General features: G+C 39.8%; 1 protein-coding gene across 1 annotated transcript in view; it reads right to left on the reverse strand.

Moving 5' to 3' along the window:
* Positions 1-1,659: 1,659 nt before the first annotated feature.
* Positions 1,660-17,200, reverse strand: part of LOC100753648 (lysosomal Pro-X carboxypeptidase-like) — a 42,616-nt gene continuing 27,075 nt past the window's right edge. The window contains exons 6-8 of the mRNA XM_035441355.1: positions 13,554-13,718; positions 12,658-12,845; positions 1,660-2,416 (exon numbers count right to left, since the gene is read on the reverse strand). Of these exons, the coding sequence (XP_035297246.1) occupies positions 2,200-2,416; positions 12,658-12,845; positions 13,554-13,718 (570 nt within the window). The 3' untranslated portion in view covers positions 1,660-2,199. The remainder of the gene's footprint in view (positions 2,417-12,657; positions 12,846-13,553; positions 13,719-17,200) is intronic.

Below are 17,200 nucleotides of genomic sequence, written 5' to 3' on the forward strand. Positions count from 1 at the left end.
TCAACAGCTGTTGGAGAGGGTCAGCAGGAATGGAAGAAATAACCAGAGAGGGACACTAGGGGAAATGTTACAATGCCATAGCCCAGTATAACCTATGATTAGATGATTAGAATATGCTTTAGATTCTTTTCAAAAATAAAAATATTAAAGAAAAACTAAAATAAAAAATAAATAGATAAAAATAAGAAGAAACATTAAGGATTTAAAAATTAAGTATTAGGAGGTTTGGGCTATTGTTTTGAGTTGTATTTAGTTTTTATTTGTTTTGAGAGGCTAGTTTTAGGGTTTTTGTTTGTTTGTTTATTTGTTTGTTTGTTTGTTTGAGTCAACTTTGTTTTTTGGCTAGCCTGAAAGTGACTATGTAGCAAGGCTTCCCTTGTATTTGCAAGTGTCCTCCTGTCTCTGCCTCCTGAGTGATGGGATTGAATGCATCTGTCTGGCCACTTTTAATAAGATTTGGTATTCTCATTCATTTAAATAAAAATTTACTACTGTATATTTAGGTTAACTTTATACAAAGACTAAATCATGCTGGCCAGGAAAAATATCTTTCTTTTTAAAATTTGTTTCTTTAGAAAGACGTAATAATCCAAATAATCAATAGGCATTTTATGGATTCTAAATAAGTAAAAACACATCAAGGAAAATAAGCTAAAATCCTAAAATAAGAATGTCCTGTATTAAAGCCCCAAGCCAGCATCATATAAACAGCCTCTTAGTGGACAAAGAATAAGCTTCTAAGTGGACAAAGCTACCATTGTCTTTACTTTAACAGCTACCCAATAGACTGTTCTCTGATGCTGAAACAAAGTACTAACCAACTTGCTTCGATGGAATGTAGTAACAGCTCATTCGAATGAAAGCTGAAGGCTTCCAAAGCAAGACCAAGACTTTGCTGTATGCCAGGGAAGTAAGGGAAACTGCTCAGTCTCCCAATCAAACCTTGGTTTTTGAAATGACCAAGCTCAAGTATTTAATGCTTTTTAAAAAACATTAAATGTTCCCAAACACAAGTTTAAGAAAAGAAAAAGAAACTGGGAAGAAGAGCTCATTAGGCAGAGAAGAGACTGTTAGTCTCTGTGTCCCTGAAATGCTTGGATTCAAACTTAATTCCTACCCTATTCCTACCCTTCAGAAGAAAGGTCTCAGGGTAAGAAGTCTTGAAATTTCCAACCCCTTGAAAATGGAAAGGATCCATCATTTATTAATGTCCTGTATGAATTACTCTACTTGTCTTCTGGAAGCCACACAGGAAAGTCCCCACACACCTGCCACTTGGTGTCCTGCCTCTTAGGACTCTAACAATACCAGTAACAACTATTGGGAGATAAAATATATTTTAAAGACAGAACTAACATTGTGATCTTTGAGTAGCTTACTCATCAAATTTAAAAGTCTTTTTTACTTAAGTATCATCAGTGACCTCGACATAGAGCCTGTTCCAATTTAAAGTGAAAGACCGAGAAGAGCCATTTTCCTAAGTTGGCATAATTTAACTAAATTACCACAAAACTGACCTTAGAAACAAAGAGAACTGGAGCAGGAGAAGGCCAGATTTCTTCCTGGCAGTACCACAGTGGCAAATCTCCCAGAACTAAGGAGAGCTGCCAAGGGGGAAAGAGAAAAAGAAAGGACTTTCTGAAAGCAGCCAGGCCAGGCACACTGCCTTCCCAACAGCTGGAGGAGATGGGAGCAACACACAGGTAGGTCTGCCTTGTTCTTTATTGCAGCCCAGTTCAAAGGCAGTCATCGAGCTCAAAGGAAGCAGCCCTGTTTCCTGGATTGGCATCACACATCCTACCAGCTGCAACTGCAGCATTTTTAATCCAGCTTGTGCTTCTCATTTTGTGGCAGGAATGGGGACCAGAGACTTCAGCCTCAAAACCAAGGAGACATCCCTGCTTGAAAAGGCATGAAGTGGCTCTCCCTCTGGTGAAAGACAGTCAGGAACCATGCCAGTTCTGATGGCATGTGAGCTGCCATGATGACAAATTCTTCATGATACAAAGACAAGGAGAACGGAGCAGTCACCTGGGTGGGATGGTTATGCCCACCCCTGTCACTCTTCTGTCTCAACCTTGACCCAACAAATATAATGACAAATGAGAGAAAGTAATTACATATAAAAAAATCAAAGTGAACGGGTATGTGGGTGGAGTGAACATAAAAGAAGAAGGTAAAAGTGGTTGGAAAAGTTGCTCAGGGCTGTCTTCTGTAATTGCCATAGAAATCTGAGATCCATTGCTTCATGTGTCTGACTTCCACAGAGCGGGCTAACTGCAAAGATGGTGGATCCGTTTCAGTGCTGGATCGCAGATCTAAATGGTGGGCCCCCTCTGGGATGTTGACTGCCACCAGGGTATCAGAGAGATCTTCAGTAACTCCACCTCCTGACCACGGGTCCAGGTCACCATTGCTGCAAGTGAGAGAAAAAAGAAAAATTAAGATTGCCGGTTCTTTATGACCACATTCAAATAAAATATGAGAAACATTCTTTATGCATAAAGCTGAAAATGTAAACAATTTGGGAGGTTTGGTCTGAGGATCTACTTTGTCACATTAAAAAGTTTCTTGATGCCTGAGTTTCATATTATTTCCACAAAACACAGAACCAAGGAAGACTGAATCTGCTGGCCTCCCGGGTTAACATAGATCAGGGGTGGCCAACCTCCTGGCTTTTCTAGGTCAGCTAATGATGAGGAATTCTCTTTGGCCACATGCTAAATGCACAAACACTAACAACAGTTGATGAGCAACAAAATGACCTGTGGATAAATTTTGTGATGTGTGCTACCTGACAATCAGATGTCCTCACATACCAAACCTTATGCAGCGTCCTGTTCAAAGGGTCTTTTATAAAATGGTGGAACAGATGACAAGATTGCAAATCACTAAAGAGGAGAATGAATATACCAAAGTACTGAAACTTCACTTATTTTTTTAGCATTTGTTATAAATGCAAAAGAAAAGAGGGCAACATGAGACTAGTGTGATATTTTTAAAGCAATGCATTAATATCAAGTTGATGGAAGCACTTAGTACTTTTGGATATTTTGGCTTTAATTCTCAGTGTGCTTCCTTCTTGGAAATCATTGCTTACAAATAGCACTTGCTAACAACAACAAAAAACAGTAATATATACAAGGCATGATTGTGAAGCGTGGACAATAGGCCCTTAAAATTTTGTAAACGCACATGGTCTTATTTTTCTTTAAGTTGAGTGTCAGCCTGAAGCCCCACGAATTGTTTGAAAGTTGACAGAAAACATATCATATAGACTGAATACTGAATCATAAGTATACCAAATATTTTTCATGAAAGCTTGAAGTCTGATTTCAATTTTTTTGCAGTTTATGGGATTGTTTTTGCCAGAGTACTAAAATGCATAAAAGTGTTTGCCTTATTTTGAGTTTGCTATAATTTTAATTTCACTAAGAACACTATTATGATTTGGAAACTGTATTAACTGGTAAGTTAGTTTTCACCTTGAAAATATATTTAACTCATTTGAATGAGTGGTTAAATCTGTTAAAAAATGTTAAATCTATAAGCCCTTTCCATCATCAAGTCCTCGTTTTTTGATACCACACATGACTTGATAATACCTCATCAGTTATGAAATCTCCTCAATATTTGGCAACAGCTTAAAGTAATGATGTCACCACAGTCAACATTAACACTTTTAAGGAATTCCTACAGTTGGCAATTGAATCCTTTGGCCCTTATGAAATTCACCATCTTGACGATGATTTGCATGATGCTACCCATTTTAACGCTTTGTACATTAATAAACTCACCATCAGAAAATGGTTCTGAAGTGTTGCCACTAAATATGTTACCACATAAATAGCTTTTACTATAGTATCCATTTTAGGTGTAACTTCTTTAAATCATGCTTAGCCCTCCTATATAAATTAACAATCAGTAATGTGCAGCTAGCATATGCCCTCAGGCCAATCTGGTCCAAGCAATTCTTCTGCTGAGGTTCCCGCTTCTCAAGGGGAGTAGGTTTGTGTCAACTTAACAGCTGATGTATCCCATCACAGGAGCCATACTGGGATTTGTAAAATTATAGTAGCCAAGAGAATATACTTACTTATACTAGGGAAATAGAAAGCAAACTTTAGGCCCTTCCACATCTCAGCTGCTGATTCTGCCCAAAGCAGAAGGCCTATATAAAGCATGACAAACATACATGGGGTGTGACTGAAGTACTCAAGTACCCTTCATAAACAAATCAGAGTACTCACCTGCCTCCTAATAATATTAAACACCTATCTTTTCCAATGGTCCATTAAAATACTATAAATTATCACTGATTTTCTCATGCCAAGTCACTGACAACACATGTACCACCAGATGGTGCCAGTTCAATGATCTGTACTTGGAAGATAATGGAAGACACCACACACCACAGAAAAACTGAAGTCATATGCGAGTACAAATCACACACATACGTTTATGTGATATCAGGACAGGATATTGTCAACCTCAAAGTTCAAATTCAAGAACCACTTATTAGAATTACTCAAAAAGTACCCCCCCACACACACACACACCTCATGATATTTCAGATAAACTTACAATTTTGTGTTGACCCATTAAAAACTCAGAAATATAACCCAAAAATAACACTGAAATGCCTGGACCTAAGCATCTGGCCAGTAGCCATTATCAGGTCATATCCTTCATTATAAGTTTTTTATTATAATATATATTTTAAATATATATGTGTTATATATATATGTACATATATGTGTGTGTGTGTGTGTGTGTTTATATATAGAGAGAGACATACATTTATATATGGGTTTGGGGATGCATGCATACTAAGCTGTACATGTGTGAATGTGGAGGTCAGAAGACAATTTGTAGGACTCAGTTTTCTCCTTCTGTGACGTGGGGACCAGGAATCAAACTCAGGTCCTCACCCATTAGGTCTGGCAGCAAGTGATTTTATTTGCTGAGCCACCTCACTGGGCCAATGTCCCCCTTTATTGCCATTTCTTGGAAGATCTTTACCTACTACTTAAAATCTAGTTAACATTTGTGAATGATCTGACTTTTGTCTAATGCATACTTCATGTTTCTGGTATTTTAATAAAATCTGAAATGCATAATATTCAAAGTCACCTTATCAGATAAATAAAGGTATTCTCATAATGCATGCAATCATTATTTTAATAAAACCTTCTCTAAATTCAATCTACATGCAGATTACTACTATTATTGTCTGTATCTTCAAACTCTTCCCAAAGGCCCAAAGGCTTAGGTGGGCCTCATGGGAAGTTTTAGTCACTGAGAGCATGACCTTGAGTCTCCCCAAGTCCCCCAGTCTCTCCCAATTTCCCTCATCCTCTGTGTGCATGAACATCCACCCAAGTAAATAGTTTAGTCCCACCACTTACACTCTTGCCATTGGTTCGCAAACAATAAGGCCAACCAACCATGAACTAAAATTTCCAAAATGGGGCCTTCTCTCTTTTTTAAGCTGTTTCTTTTGGACATTTTCTAACAGCAATGGAAAGTTTTACAAATTCCAAATACTGTGTCTCCCAAATACTTTATTATCAAAATTCAGCTACTTATATGGCACATAGAAGTCTACTTAGAAATCTCAAGCATAGGTCCAAAATGAGCTTATATTCTTCAACTCCCCAACAGCCCCTCCCTGCATCTTCTGAGTCCCCATTAACAACTTTTGTGGTTGCTCTGGTCAAAGGTTTGCTGCCACCCTCTAGTCTTTATTTAACACCCAATATGTCAACAAACCTGTCAGTTATATCTTAAAATATATCCAGAATCTGACTCTTTCTCACAGACTCCCACACTACAATCCAAGTCTCCATTATCCCTACCATGAGTTACTGATATGAGCCAATCCTTCACCTCTACAGTCCCATACCAATAAGTAGCGTGTTTTCTTCTGTAAATCTCAATCAGTCTATGTTACTCCTCTGGCCAAAGTACTCCAGTTTTCCCATCTCATTCCTTGTAAACTCTCAAGTAATTTCTAGAACCAGCAAGCTTTTGCATTACCCAAACCTCTGTCATCTCTCTAAACTCATCTGAGTGAGTGTCTGTCTCCCTCACTAACCACTAAGAATATTCCAGCAACAAGATTTCCTTCCTCTGATGGAAGAATCTGAAGAAACTTTGATCTAGGGGGCCTTTGTCCTTGCTTCTTCCTCTGGAGTAGTTCTCCACCAACCTCATGGCTAGCTCCTGCCCGTAGCCAGGTAATGTACATGTCTGTATTGCATGTATGCAAGTATATGTGTATATGCATGTGCATATGTGCGAATGTATATATATTGTTCATGTACATATGTGTGTATGCACATGTGTGTATGTATATGCATGTGTATTATATATGCAGGTATGTGTACATAAATGCATATGTATATGTGTGATGTATGTTTATGAATTTATATATGTATGTGTGTAGATATGTTATATTTTGTATATTCCTGATACTTTCCCTCCTCTGACACTTCATTAACCTTCTCCCTGGCTGACTTTCCCTTTAGTATATTTGCTGAAACTGCCTTGTTTTATTACCTGTCAAACCAGGGCTCCACAAAGTTAAGGATTTGGGGTTCTCCTATTGCTTTGTCTCTAGTATCTAGAACCAGGTGTGGTTCACAGTAGGAGCCAAACAAATTTTTAGGGAAATTAAGTATCAGATTATCTGTCGATTCTTACTGGATATCCCTCATGCAGATCTATTAGTAGATATTTGCCGGTTCATGAACACATAACCTCTTCAGTACTTTCTGATGTGGAAGAGTAGAGTCCAAATAAAGGACTAAAACAAACACACACCCGGGCTTTCAGCTGTGTGCAGAAGCAGGAAGAATGTCAGTATTGAAGGGACCAGCTTCCCTTTCGGCAGCCATAACGGCCGAACACGTGCTTGCCATAAACCTGCCTTGGTTACTTAGAGGTCAGATGCCTGTCTCATGACAAGGAACCCATCAGAAGTTAGTCACTAGAAAGTCAGATGCCTGTCACGTGACAAGGAACCAATCGGAAGTTAGCTGGTGGCGCTATGCTTTACAACCCTGGGTGTGCTGTACAAGCACACAGCAATGACGTAGAGAGCATAGCAACCACCCTGGGAGGGCCTATGGGCCATAACAACCAGTTGACCAATCAACACAGGGCAAGCCCTCCAAGCCTGGAGGCACACCAATCGTGAGCCTGTGCATACCCCTAGACACTCCCCTTACGCTGCCCTATAAGATCTTTCGGGATCCCCTAGGAGCCGTCTTTTCTGGCCATCCACCATGGCGGGTGGGTGAAAGACCCAAGCTAACATGGGGTTAGCTCGTTAAATTACAATAAAGCCTCGTGCAGTTTGCAGCAAGCTCTCGAATCCGCCTGGTGATTGGGGTGACCGCGAACGTGGCCTGGGATCCCGGATACTTGAGTTTTCGGGGGTCTTATAAGTATAAGTTTTAAATCTTTACTAAGCTGGTTGACTTCTGGGAACCTCAATTCCTACAGAAAAAAAAAACATTTTTTTAAAAAGTCTCTCTCACACAGACATTATGAGACCAAATCTGAACAACACATATGGAAATGAGACAAAACTATAACATACCACATAAATGTCCAGTTCTTATAATTAATATCATATACTGTAAACATGGGGAGTGATAATGCCTCCAGGAGGTAAGAAAATCATGACAATAAATTCAAAGTGTTTCTCATAAAAATTTAGTCAGAATACGATCAGCCTTTTCTAGATAAAAGCACTGCACAAATTGAGTTACAAAATAAACATTCAGGCATGTTAAGTGTAAATGTATTTGAAATACAACTTTAAATTCCCCTTTTCATCTTATACTTCTCTTCAAAAAAATGCTTAATTGTAACTTATTAATATCAATGTTGGGGGAAGAAAATTTATTCCAAAAACACACTTTACTGGTTTTGTTAAATATAAAGGTTGGCTTCTCTTGAGAGAACAAACAGCCTTTATAATTGCTCCAGTTTGAAAGGCTCAACCCAGACAGGAAATGCTCCATTATTTGCAAAACAAAACAAGTCCCTGCAGTCACGTGATGAGCAAACTGCATCTGATTTAAAAGGTCATCTAAAGCACCTGGTGACTTAGCAACAGTGTTTAGAGTTGCTGAGAGACCTGGCCTGCACATGGACTTGAATTTCTCAGTGCAGACATGAAAGCTCACCAGTCACAATAAATGTGTGTGTGTGTGTGTGTGTGTGTGTGTGAGAGAGAGAGAGAGAGAGAGAGAGAGAGAGAGAGAGAGAGAGAGAGAGAGAGAGAGAGAGAGAGAGAGAGAGAAGAGAGAGAATGTGTGTGTGTTCTGAGGGACTCTAGATACCTGGGTAAAATTCCCAACAACCAGACTCACTTAATCACTAGCAATAATTAATTTGCCTGGGAAATAATGTTAGTTATCCAGTTCTTCGTGGGGTCCCTTCTGAATTTATACTTAAATAACTGAGAATCACTATTGGAGAAATAATCTATGTGTTTTAGAAAATACAAATTCTCCCAAGAAAACCACTGTACAATGAGAAGAATTGCCAAAGTAGGACTATAACAGCTAGAATTTATTAAAGCCTCAACTACCTAACAAATGCCTGGCACAGAAGGTTCAGCAGATAATACATATAAAACTACTGTCCTCCAAAATCTCCTAAGCTAATGTGGAGCATGGGGGGAGGGGAGAGGGAGTTAGAAGAAAGAGAAGGGGAGAAGAGGAGGGGAGAGAAGGACATGAGGGAACAGGAAGATGTAGTCAGGGGAAGAATAGAGGAGAGCAAGAAAAGAGATACGTATCATCATAGAGGGAGCCATTATAGGTTTAAAGAGAATTCTGGCACTAGGGAAATGTCCAGAGATATACTAGGATGATCCCAACTAACAATCTAAGCAATAGTTGAGAGGCCACCTTAAATGCCCTTCTCTGATAATGAGATTGATGGCTACCTTATATGCCATCCTAGAGCCTTCATCTGGTAGCTAATGGAAGCAGATGCAGACACCCACAGATAAACACTGAGCTGAACTCTGGAATCCAGTTGCAGAGAGGGAGGAGTGATGAGCAAAGGGGTCAAGACCAGGTTGGAGAAACTCACAGAAACAGCTGACCTGACAAAGGGGTTGCTCATGGACCCCAGACTGATAGCTGGGAAACCAGCATTGGACTATTCCAGACCCCCTGAAGGAGGAAGTCAGTTTGGAGGTCTGGGCAATCTATGGGGCCGCTGGTAGTGGATCAGTATTTACCTCTAGTACACAAATGAACTTTGGGAACCCACTCCACATAGAGGGATACTTTCTCAGCCTAGACACACTGGGGAGAATCCAAATGATATAACAGACTTTGAAGATCCCTCATGGAAGGCCTCACCCTCCCTGGGGAGCAGAAAGGGGTTGGGATATAGAGTTGGTGGGAAGCAGGGGTAGAGGGGAGGGAGAAGGAACTGAGATTGACATGTAAAAGAAGCTTGTTTCTAACTTAAATTAAAAAGAAAAAAAAACCCTTCTGTCCTCATGGTGCTTACTTCCATAACAAACCATTTATTATTTAAATAACTGCGTTAGATAATAATTATTATTTCTCAATTCCACAAACTAGCAATTTGCCCAAAGTCATGTATTTAATTATGGAAAGAACAAGAAGACACCCAAGCTGCACATGACTCTTCAATTGCAAATCTTAACTGGAAAATCTCCAGTCCAACAATTTCATATTGAACATTCCCGACAAAGCACAGGCACCATAGTTGTGGGGGGCGGGCAGGGGGGCAAACTAAGAAGAGGAGCCCGAACACAAAGCTATTTTCCATGTAGTCCATAGGCATGGCCTCACTCAATATACACAGAATAGACACCAAAGGCAGTTCTTTTGTTTTTACTTAGGGTCAAGTGTGTGTGTGTGTGTGTGTGTGTGTGTGTGTGTGTGTGTGTGTATGTGTCTGTGTGTCTGTGTGTCTGTGTGTGTCTGCGTGTGTGTCTGTGTCTGTGCCTGTGCCTGTGTCTGCGTCTGTGTTTGTGTTCCTGGCTAGATAGGTACAACACACAGATGTAAAGTTCAGGGAAGAAAGTAGACTTCATTTTACTTTTTATGCACATGTGTTTTCCAGGTTTGAGTCTGAGTGCTTAGTATTTTGCTGGGTTAACTTTGTTTTTGTTTTGTTTTGTTTTGGTTTGGTTTGGTTTGGTTTGGTTTAGTTAATTAGGCAAACCTGCTGCCCAAGCCTCTTGAGTAGCAGGGACTAAAGGCCTGTGCCACCAGGTCTATTTTGGACTAAATCACTTAAACATAACCACAACTGCTTGTCTTATTTTTCACATGGCAATACTGAGCATCAGACAACACAAATCATTTCACTTGAGGTAAGCTCCTTTTGCATCTGTGCAACTCTCTTAAAAAGTCATTCCTTACACTGAGCTACTACCACCCTCTGGCTTCTGCTCTAGTCCAGAAATGCCTCTCACAAAATCTGCCCACACTTCAAAATCTGCCCACATTTTCATCTAGTGAAAATGAAGACAATGCTCATGACTATTATGAACAATATAAGCAGACAGATGACTAAAAAATTATCTGAGATGGTTGAATCCAATAAGAAAGGAGACTGTATTTGACCCAAACTCATATATTAAACATTCAAATGAAGGTTAAGATTCCACTTTTAAAATTTGATCTTCAGCTCTATTTATTATAAGGTCTTTATCTTACAAGCTTAAAGTCCAGGATGTTAGAAAAACCATATGAACAGTCCCTGAAGAGAATCTCCAAGAGGGAACAATGAACTGACAAAATACTTCCTCCTTTGCTAGAACAGAGATGAGCCTGGAGTCACCATGCTCATCATTCATGTGTAAGCACTTAACCTCCACAAGTAATAAGATTAGCAATAAGGGACAGGTCCTTTGGGGAAGTTATTGACTTATAAGGGGATTATCATCAGAAGGCTGAAACAAACCAGACTGGTAACATACTCATTTAGTCCCAGCATTTGGGAGGTAGGTATATATCTATGAGTTAGAGACCAGCCTGGTCTACATTTTGAGTTCCAGGACAGCCGGGTCTACATGTTGAAACACTGGCTCAAACAAACAAACAAAAAAGGCTAGAAGAAACAGGTTTAGGACCCTTTCCATTCTTCTGCCTTCTGCCATACAAGACTACAGGCTTCAAGGTGCCCTCACTAGACACAGAACTTGTCAGAACCTTCATTTTACATTTCACAGCTGTGAGAAATAAGTTTATGCTGTTTATAAATTGCCAAGTCTTGGATATTTTTTGCCAGCAGAGCTAATGATAAATCCAGACCCGAAGGCTTATACAGACGCCCTTTTCTTCCTAATTTCAAATACTCTAAATCTGGCAGAATAGAAATGGATTTATTTGTCCAACCACCACTTTACATAGCTGAACTGTATAATATAGTTATGAAGAGCCCACCTGAGAATGAGGAATACAATTTAAAGAAATTAAACCAAAAGAAGCTGTCTGTTTTCTGTCAGAGTGTCTTGCCTTTTATATGGAAACAGGTATCCATTGGGTTGAGTCTGATAGTCAGAGGCATATATTAAGCAAAACTGGCAGCAACCTTTAGCACTTTTCATTGTTATAAACTACTGGTGTGTGTGTGTGTGTGTGTGTGTGTGTGTGTGTGTGTGTGTAGGGTCTGATCTGATTCATTTAAGAGAGTGTAAAAAGAATGATGCTTGCAAATCCAACCACATCTCTAATTAAGATGTATGGGTTGCATTGAGGGCCCTGCCCTGCCTGGGGAGTGATGGGTGGATGGGTGGGGGGTGGGCTGGGGTGGGGGAGGAAGTTTGGGGTTGAGGGGAGGGAAAGGGAGAAGGGACTTGAAATAAGCTTGTTCCCTAACTAGAACTAATAAAATAAAGTAAAATAAAGATGTATGGGTTGGTATCCACAGATTTACACAACTACTCTTCTCAGTGTGAGTGATAAAACACACCCTCTTGCATAACAGACTAGTACTCTTACTACTGAGTTACATCCCCAGCCCTCGGTGAATGTTTTAATTAACCAGTTGCCAGGTGAATAGCAGACAACCTAGCCAGAAATGAAAAATGTGACATCACAGTCAGGTATACTTAGAGCCAACTCAGTTAATTCTGATGTGAACCAGGACCAAATGTGTCACTTCTTGAAAGCACTGACAAAGAAGAACATGCAGGTTTCTGGGTATACAGGCCAAGGAAGAAGTCTCCCTTTACAACTCCCTGGTTGGGCTTCTGTAAGTGTCTCAATTCACTGACCCTGAGTATCTTCCTGACTAACACAAGGGCTATCACAACTACGTGTCTCAGTAGTCATGAGAATTCTGGGTAATTTGTTTAAAGTGCCTCAAGTCTTGCAGTACTTGGAAGGAAATAGAGTGGGCACTTCAAAAGTGTCTGTTGAACCAGTATTGACTATTAATGTTATAATTACTAACAGTGATAACATAAACTGAGAACAAAAGATGATGTTTTATTTCATAATGGAGAGATTTTAATAGAAAAGCCTAATGAGTCACTGTTGTATTCTGTGTTGTTTTATTATCCCATACTTTCCTAATTCTATTCTCTCAGCCATTCTGCAAGGATTCCCAACAACCAAAGTTCCTCTTGGGACCAAAAGAGCTCACCTGAAAATGATGTTTGAATGTGAACGGATGTCTTTGCCTCCATATAAGGTAGTGATCCAGGAAGGACGTGGCCTCACACCCCACTGTTTGTAACAGTCATCAGAATACTTATCTAAATCCCATGCACGGGCTTCAAACATGTCATCAACACCATTCGTACAAAAAGGCAGGATTATTTCTGTGCAGGTCTAAAAGCAAACCAGGAAAGGAAATGAAGAAATGAATTGGTCAAGATCATTCAGCTGGCGAGTAGCTTCATCATCAGTAAGTAGCAGGCAAGGGTCTGAACTTGTAATCAAGCTTCAACCTCCCCACCCCCTTTACATCACTGCCACAGAACTCCTTTATTTCTCATAGAATGACATGGCTGAAAGGTGACAAAAGAATATCTATTCCTTCCTTTGCAAGGAACGTTCCTTCACATCCATGATCATATTTAACCCTACGGACAACCTTAGGACGAAAGCATCATCATAATCACCATCATCATCACCACCGACATTAGTCTTACTGTGCAGATAAAAGAGAATGCAGATGCAGAAAGACTCAAGTTAGACTTCACTTCTTTCACACATCCACACAAGGCCTCCTTTCCAGGACTTGCCAAAGTCTATTATAGTGTTAATGCACCTATCTTTCTCACTATTTGATAGTGAGATCATGTTATTTATGTCTTTATCTTTGAAGCATAAGGGAGCCTGACCAGCCATAAGCACTCACTGAGATTGGCGAAGCAGTGAGTAAATGAGTGAATGAACTTATCAGCAGTCTCACAGGGTAACACAACAGCATCTAGACTTGAATGCAGGTTAGGTGATAAATTCTTGTCTGGTCTCTACTATAGCACAACTGAATCAGCAAAGAGAAAGACTGCCTTGGGAGCCATACACACTTACCTGATAGCCCCAAACCCGGGATCCCAAAGAGCCAATTGTTGTTTCAGAAATATTATTGCATCTGGACTGGCCTGAGTAATTATAATATACATTCAGAGCTTGGTAGATGTTCTGCACCAGCAGGGAATCCGACATAAAGGGGTTTGTCAGATACTGGCACACGACCTGTCATTTTGGAGAGATAAACAGAGGAAGAGTAAGATATGGATATAAAATTACAGTATAATAACACAAAGAGGAAATGCGGTCATAATTTGATTATAAAACACTCTTAAACATCTAACCCAGCTAGGTATGCTTACATACACCTGTAATGCCAGTACACTGGAAGCAGAGACAGGAGTATGGTGAGAAAGAAGCTAGCCGAGGTTCCATAATGGCTTCTAGAACAACCTAGCAAATCTAACTATGCTGCTTAAGTTGTTCTGACTCTAAAGTATAATCTCCCTTTTAAATCTTCCCTACACTGCAGAAATAATGCAGGCATTCATTTTACACATTGTGCAAAGCCCTATCCCACTCCAACCTAATCTATATAGCCCTTGCTCCAGTTCAGGAACACCGTCCCACCAAACTCTTCCCCTCCTCTGCTCATCCTCAAATCTCTTTCCTCATTCTTCAATTCTATGGATGTTGGCCACCTCATCCTTGTCAATGCCCAGCTTAAAATTCCCTCCTCCCTGAGACTGTCCTTATCTGGCTGGGTTTCCAAGTCTGAAACTTCTCCCTTCTTGGGAACTCTGCTATACTCAGTTTCTATTTTTTGTTTTTATCACAACCCTTATAATGCTGTTTGTACTCAATTGATTCTACAACGTTTCCAACAGTGCTTAGCAAGGTCTCAGATAACTGTTTCCTGAATGAAGGACTGATTTTTTTTCTTTTTATTTATTTATTTATTTATTTATTTATTTATTTATTGGCTTTTCGAGACAGGTTTTCTCTGTGGCTTTGGAGGCTGTCCTGGAACTAGCTCTTTTAGACCAGGCTGGTCTTGAATTTACAGAGATCTGCCTGCCTCTGCCTCCCAGGTGCTGGAATAAAGGTGTGTGCCACCACCGCCCAGCCTGATTTTTTTTTTCTTAATTAGCTTACAAAGAATTGAGTTTCATTTTGGTATTTCAAACAAAATTTGTCTCCTCCCCACTCTGCCATCCCCCTGTTCTCTCTTTTGTCCATACAATCTCCACTAGCCTCCTTTGCATTTTCATAAAGGGGCTATATTTTTATGAGAAATTTAAAAGCTTTCTTGTGAAAAAAATGGTTCCCAGTGCCAACATTAGGGGGTATGATCAGAGGTATATCATGCAACCACCCAGTTCACAAATGCTCCTGTCACCAGCCTAATAACAAGTGTCTAAATTCTAGCTCTGAAGATCTCAGACAATACTCCGTGTTAGGAGTCACAATGGGGACAGCCCAGGGAATGAATGGGAAACTTTCTAAGGCACAGAAATATCTTTATAGGCAACTGACTTATATAACAAATATTACACATAAATTCGTGGATTCTGCTTTATGTGGGTTTTTATTCCTCTCAAGAGATAAGAATCATGATATAAAACTGGAATGGGGAACACTGAAGGCAGAAGGATACAAACTAGGATGGAAGACAGAGAGATGTAGGGGGAAAGGGGGAGAGAAATCAACCAAAATTAAGGATGCATGAAAATGTCATAATGAAACCTGTTGCTCTATATGTTCAACTAAATTGTTTAAAAAGCATCATAAACTAGGCTCATGTACACTGATGCACACCTTTAATCCTAGAACTTGGGAGGCAGAAGCAAATGGATTTCTGTGAGATTGAGGCTAGCCTGGTGTACAGAGTGAGTTCCAGGACAGGCAGAGCTACATAGTGAGAACCTGCCTCAAAAAACAAAAAAAAAAAAAACTAGTAATAAATAAAATCCATCAAAAACTAATATTAAACTTAATAATACAAAACATCATTTAGGGGAAGAGGACTATAACTTACCTTGAAATCTATAAAAATAAGAAGGATTAAAAAGATTTATATGTGAATACGAATGTAATAAGTCAAATATACTTAAATAATATTCATAAAATTTAGGAGGTGAGAGCTAGAGATGTAGCTCAGTGGAAAAGTACCTCCCTAGCATGTACACGGTAAGTTGATGAGTGTTCGCTGTCCAGTGTTTTTCAACTGTTCTATATATTTGAAATATTTTATAATAAAACATGAGGAGAAATTCACAAACAATAAAATCATAGCTGACTCATAACAATACCTATTGACTGGTTTTGTTTTGTTTTTTTGGGGGGGGTTGTTTTGTTTTGTTTTGTTTTTGTTTTTCGAGACAGGGTTTCTCTGTGTAACTTTGGAGCCTATCCTGGCACTTGATCTGGAGACCAGGCTGGCCTCGAACTCACAGAGATCCGCCTGCCTCTGCCTCCTGAGTGCTGGGATTAAAAGCATGCACCACCAGTGCCCGGCAACACCTATTGACTGTTAAGCCTTGCGTTTGTAACCAACACATCATTCCATCTTCAAGATTGCCTACCCCACCAGGTAGATTACTGTTCAATGCTTTGCCTAGAAGAAACTGATTGTAAGGTCAAATCACTTTATTCCAGTTCACCAGCTGGCAAAGGGCAAAACTGAAATTTATTCCTACAGCTCTCTACTTCTGAAATAGATGTGTTATCCACTGTGCTATCCTCATAGGAAAGTGTCTCCTCATGAAAATAGAAACAGTTTCAATGACAAAGCCACTTCTTCAAATCATACCTTGTCAACATTTTGATGTGACTTCAGTGAACTGTTCACTTTCCCTCTCTCTCTCTCTCTCTCTCTCTCTCTCCTCTCTCTCTCTCTCTCTCTCTGTGTGTGTGTGTGTGTGTGTGTGTGTGTGTGTGTGTGTGTGTGTGCGCGCGCAAGCACATGTTTGTGTATACCAGTGTGGAGACCAAAGGTCCACCTCAAGTTTCATACTCAAAAACACTGTTTACTTTCTTTAAGTCAGGGTCCTATTGGTCTGGAGTTCATCAGTTAGGCTAAGCTATTCCAGGGGTCCTCCAGCCTCTGCTTCCCCAGCCCTGGGATTAGAAGCACAAAGACAAGCCACAAGGCCAGCATTTTTACATGTTTGCTGGGAACCAAACGCAGGTCCTCATGCTAATAAAATAATTTACTTAGCTACACAAACCATTGCCTCAGCCCATTCGTGACCGTTTTTTATGGTCTATCAATTTGTGTTCTTAAACAAATAACTTCAAGAAATCATGTATTAGCAAATATGGAGAGCTCTCTCTTCTTTCATGATATGTGTGTGTATATGTAGTCACAAATGTGAGGCACACATCATTGTGGGAGCATGTGTGCATGTGGAGGCTTTAATCCCAGCACTCAAGAGACAGAAGCAGACGGATCTCTGTGAGTTTGAAGCCAGCCTGCTCTACAAAGTGAGTTCTAGCAAAGCCAGAGCTACATAGTGAGACCATGACTCACAGAAGAAAACAAACAGACAAACAAAACAAGACAAAAAATCTATGAGGTCAAGTATGATAGACAGTGGGTAAAGTTATTTAGTGTAAAACCTGAGAGCCTGAGTTAAATCTGAAGGACCCACATGAAGGGAAAGAGAGAACCAATTCCCACAAGTTGACTTCCGGATGCAGGACAT

This window comes from Cricetulus griseus, chromosome 3, assembly GCF_003668045.3.
Source record: "Cricetulus griseus strain 17A/GY chromosome 3, alternate assembly CriGri-PICRH-1.0, whole genome shotgun sequence".
Lineage (NCBI taxonomy): Eukaryota > Metazoa > Chordata > Mammalia > Rodentia > Cricetidae > Cricetulus > Cricetulus griseus.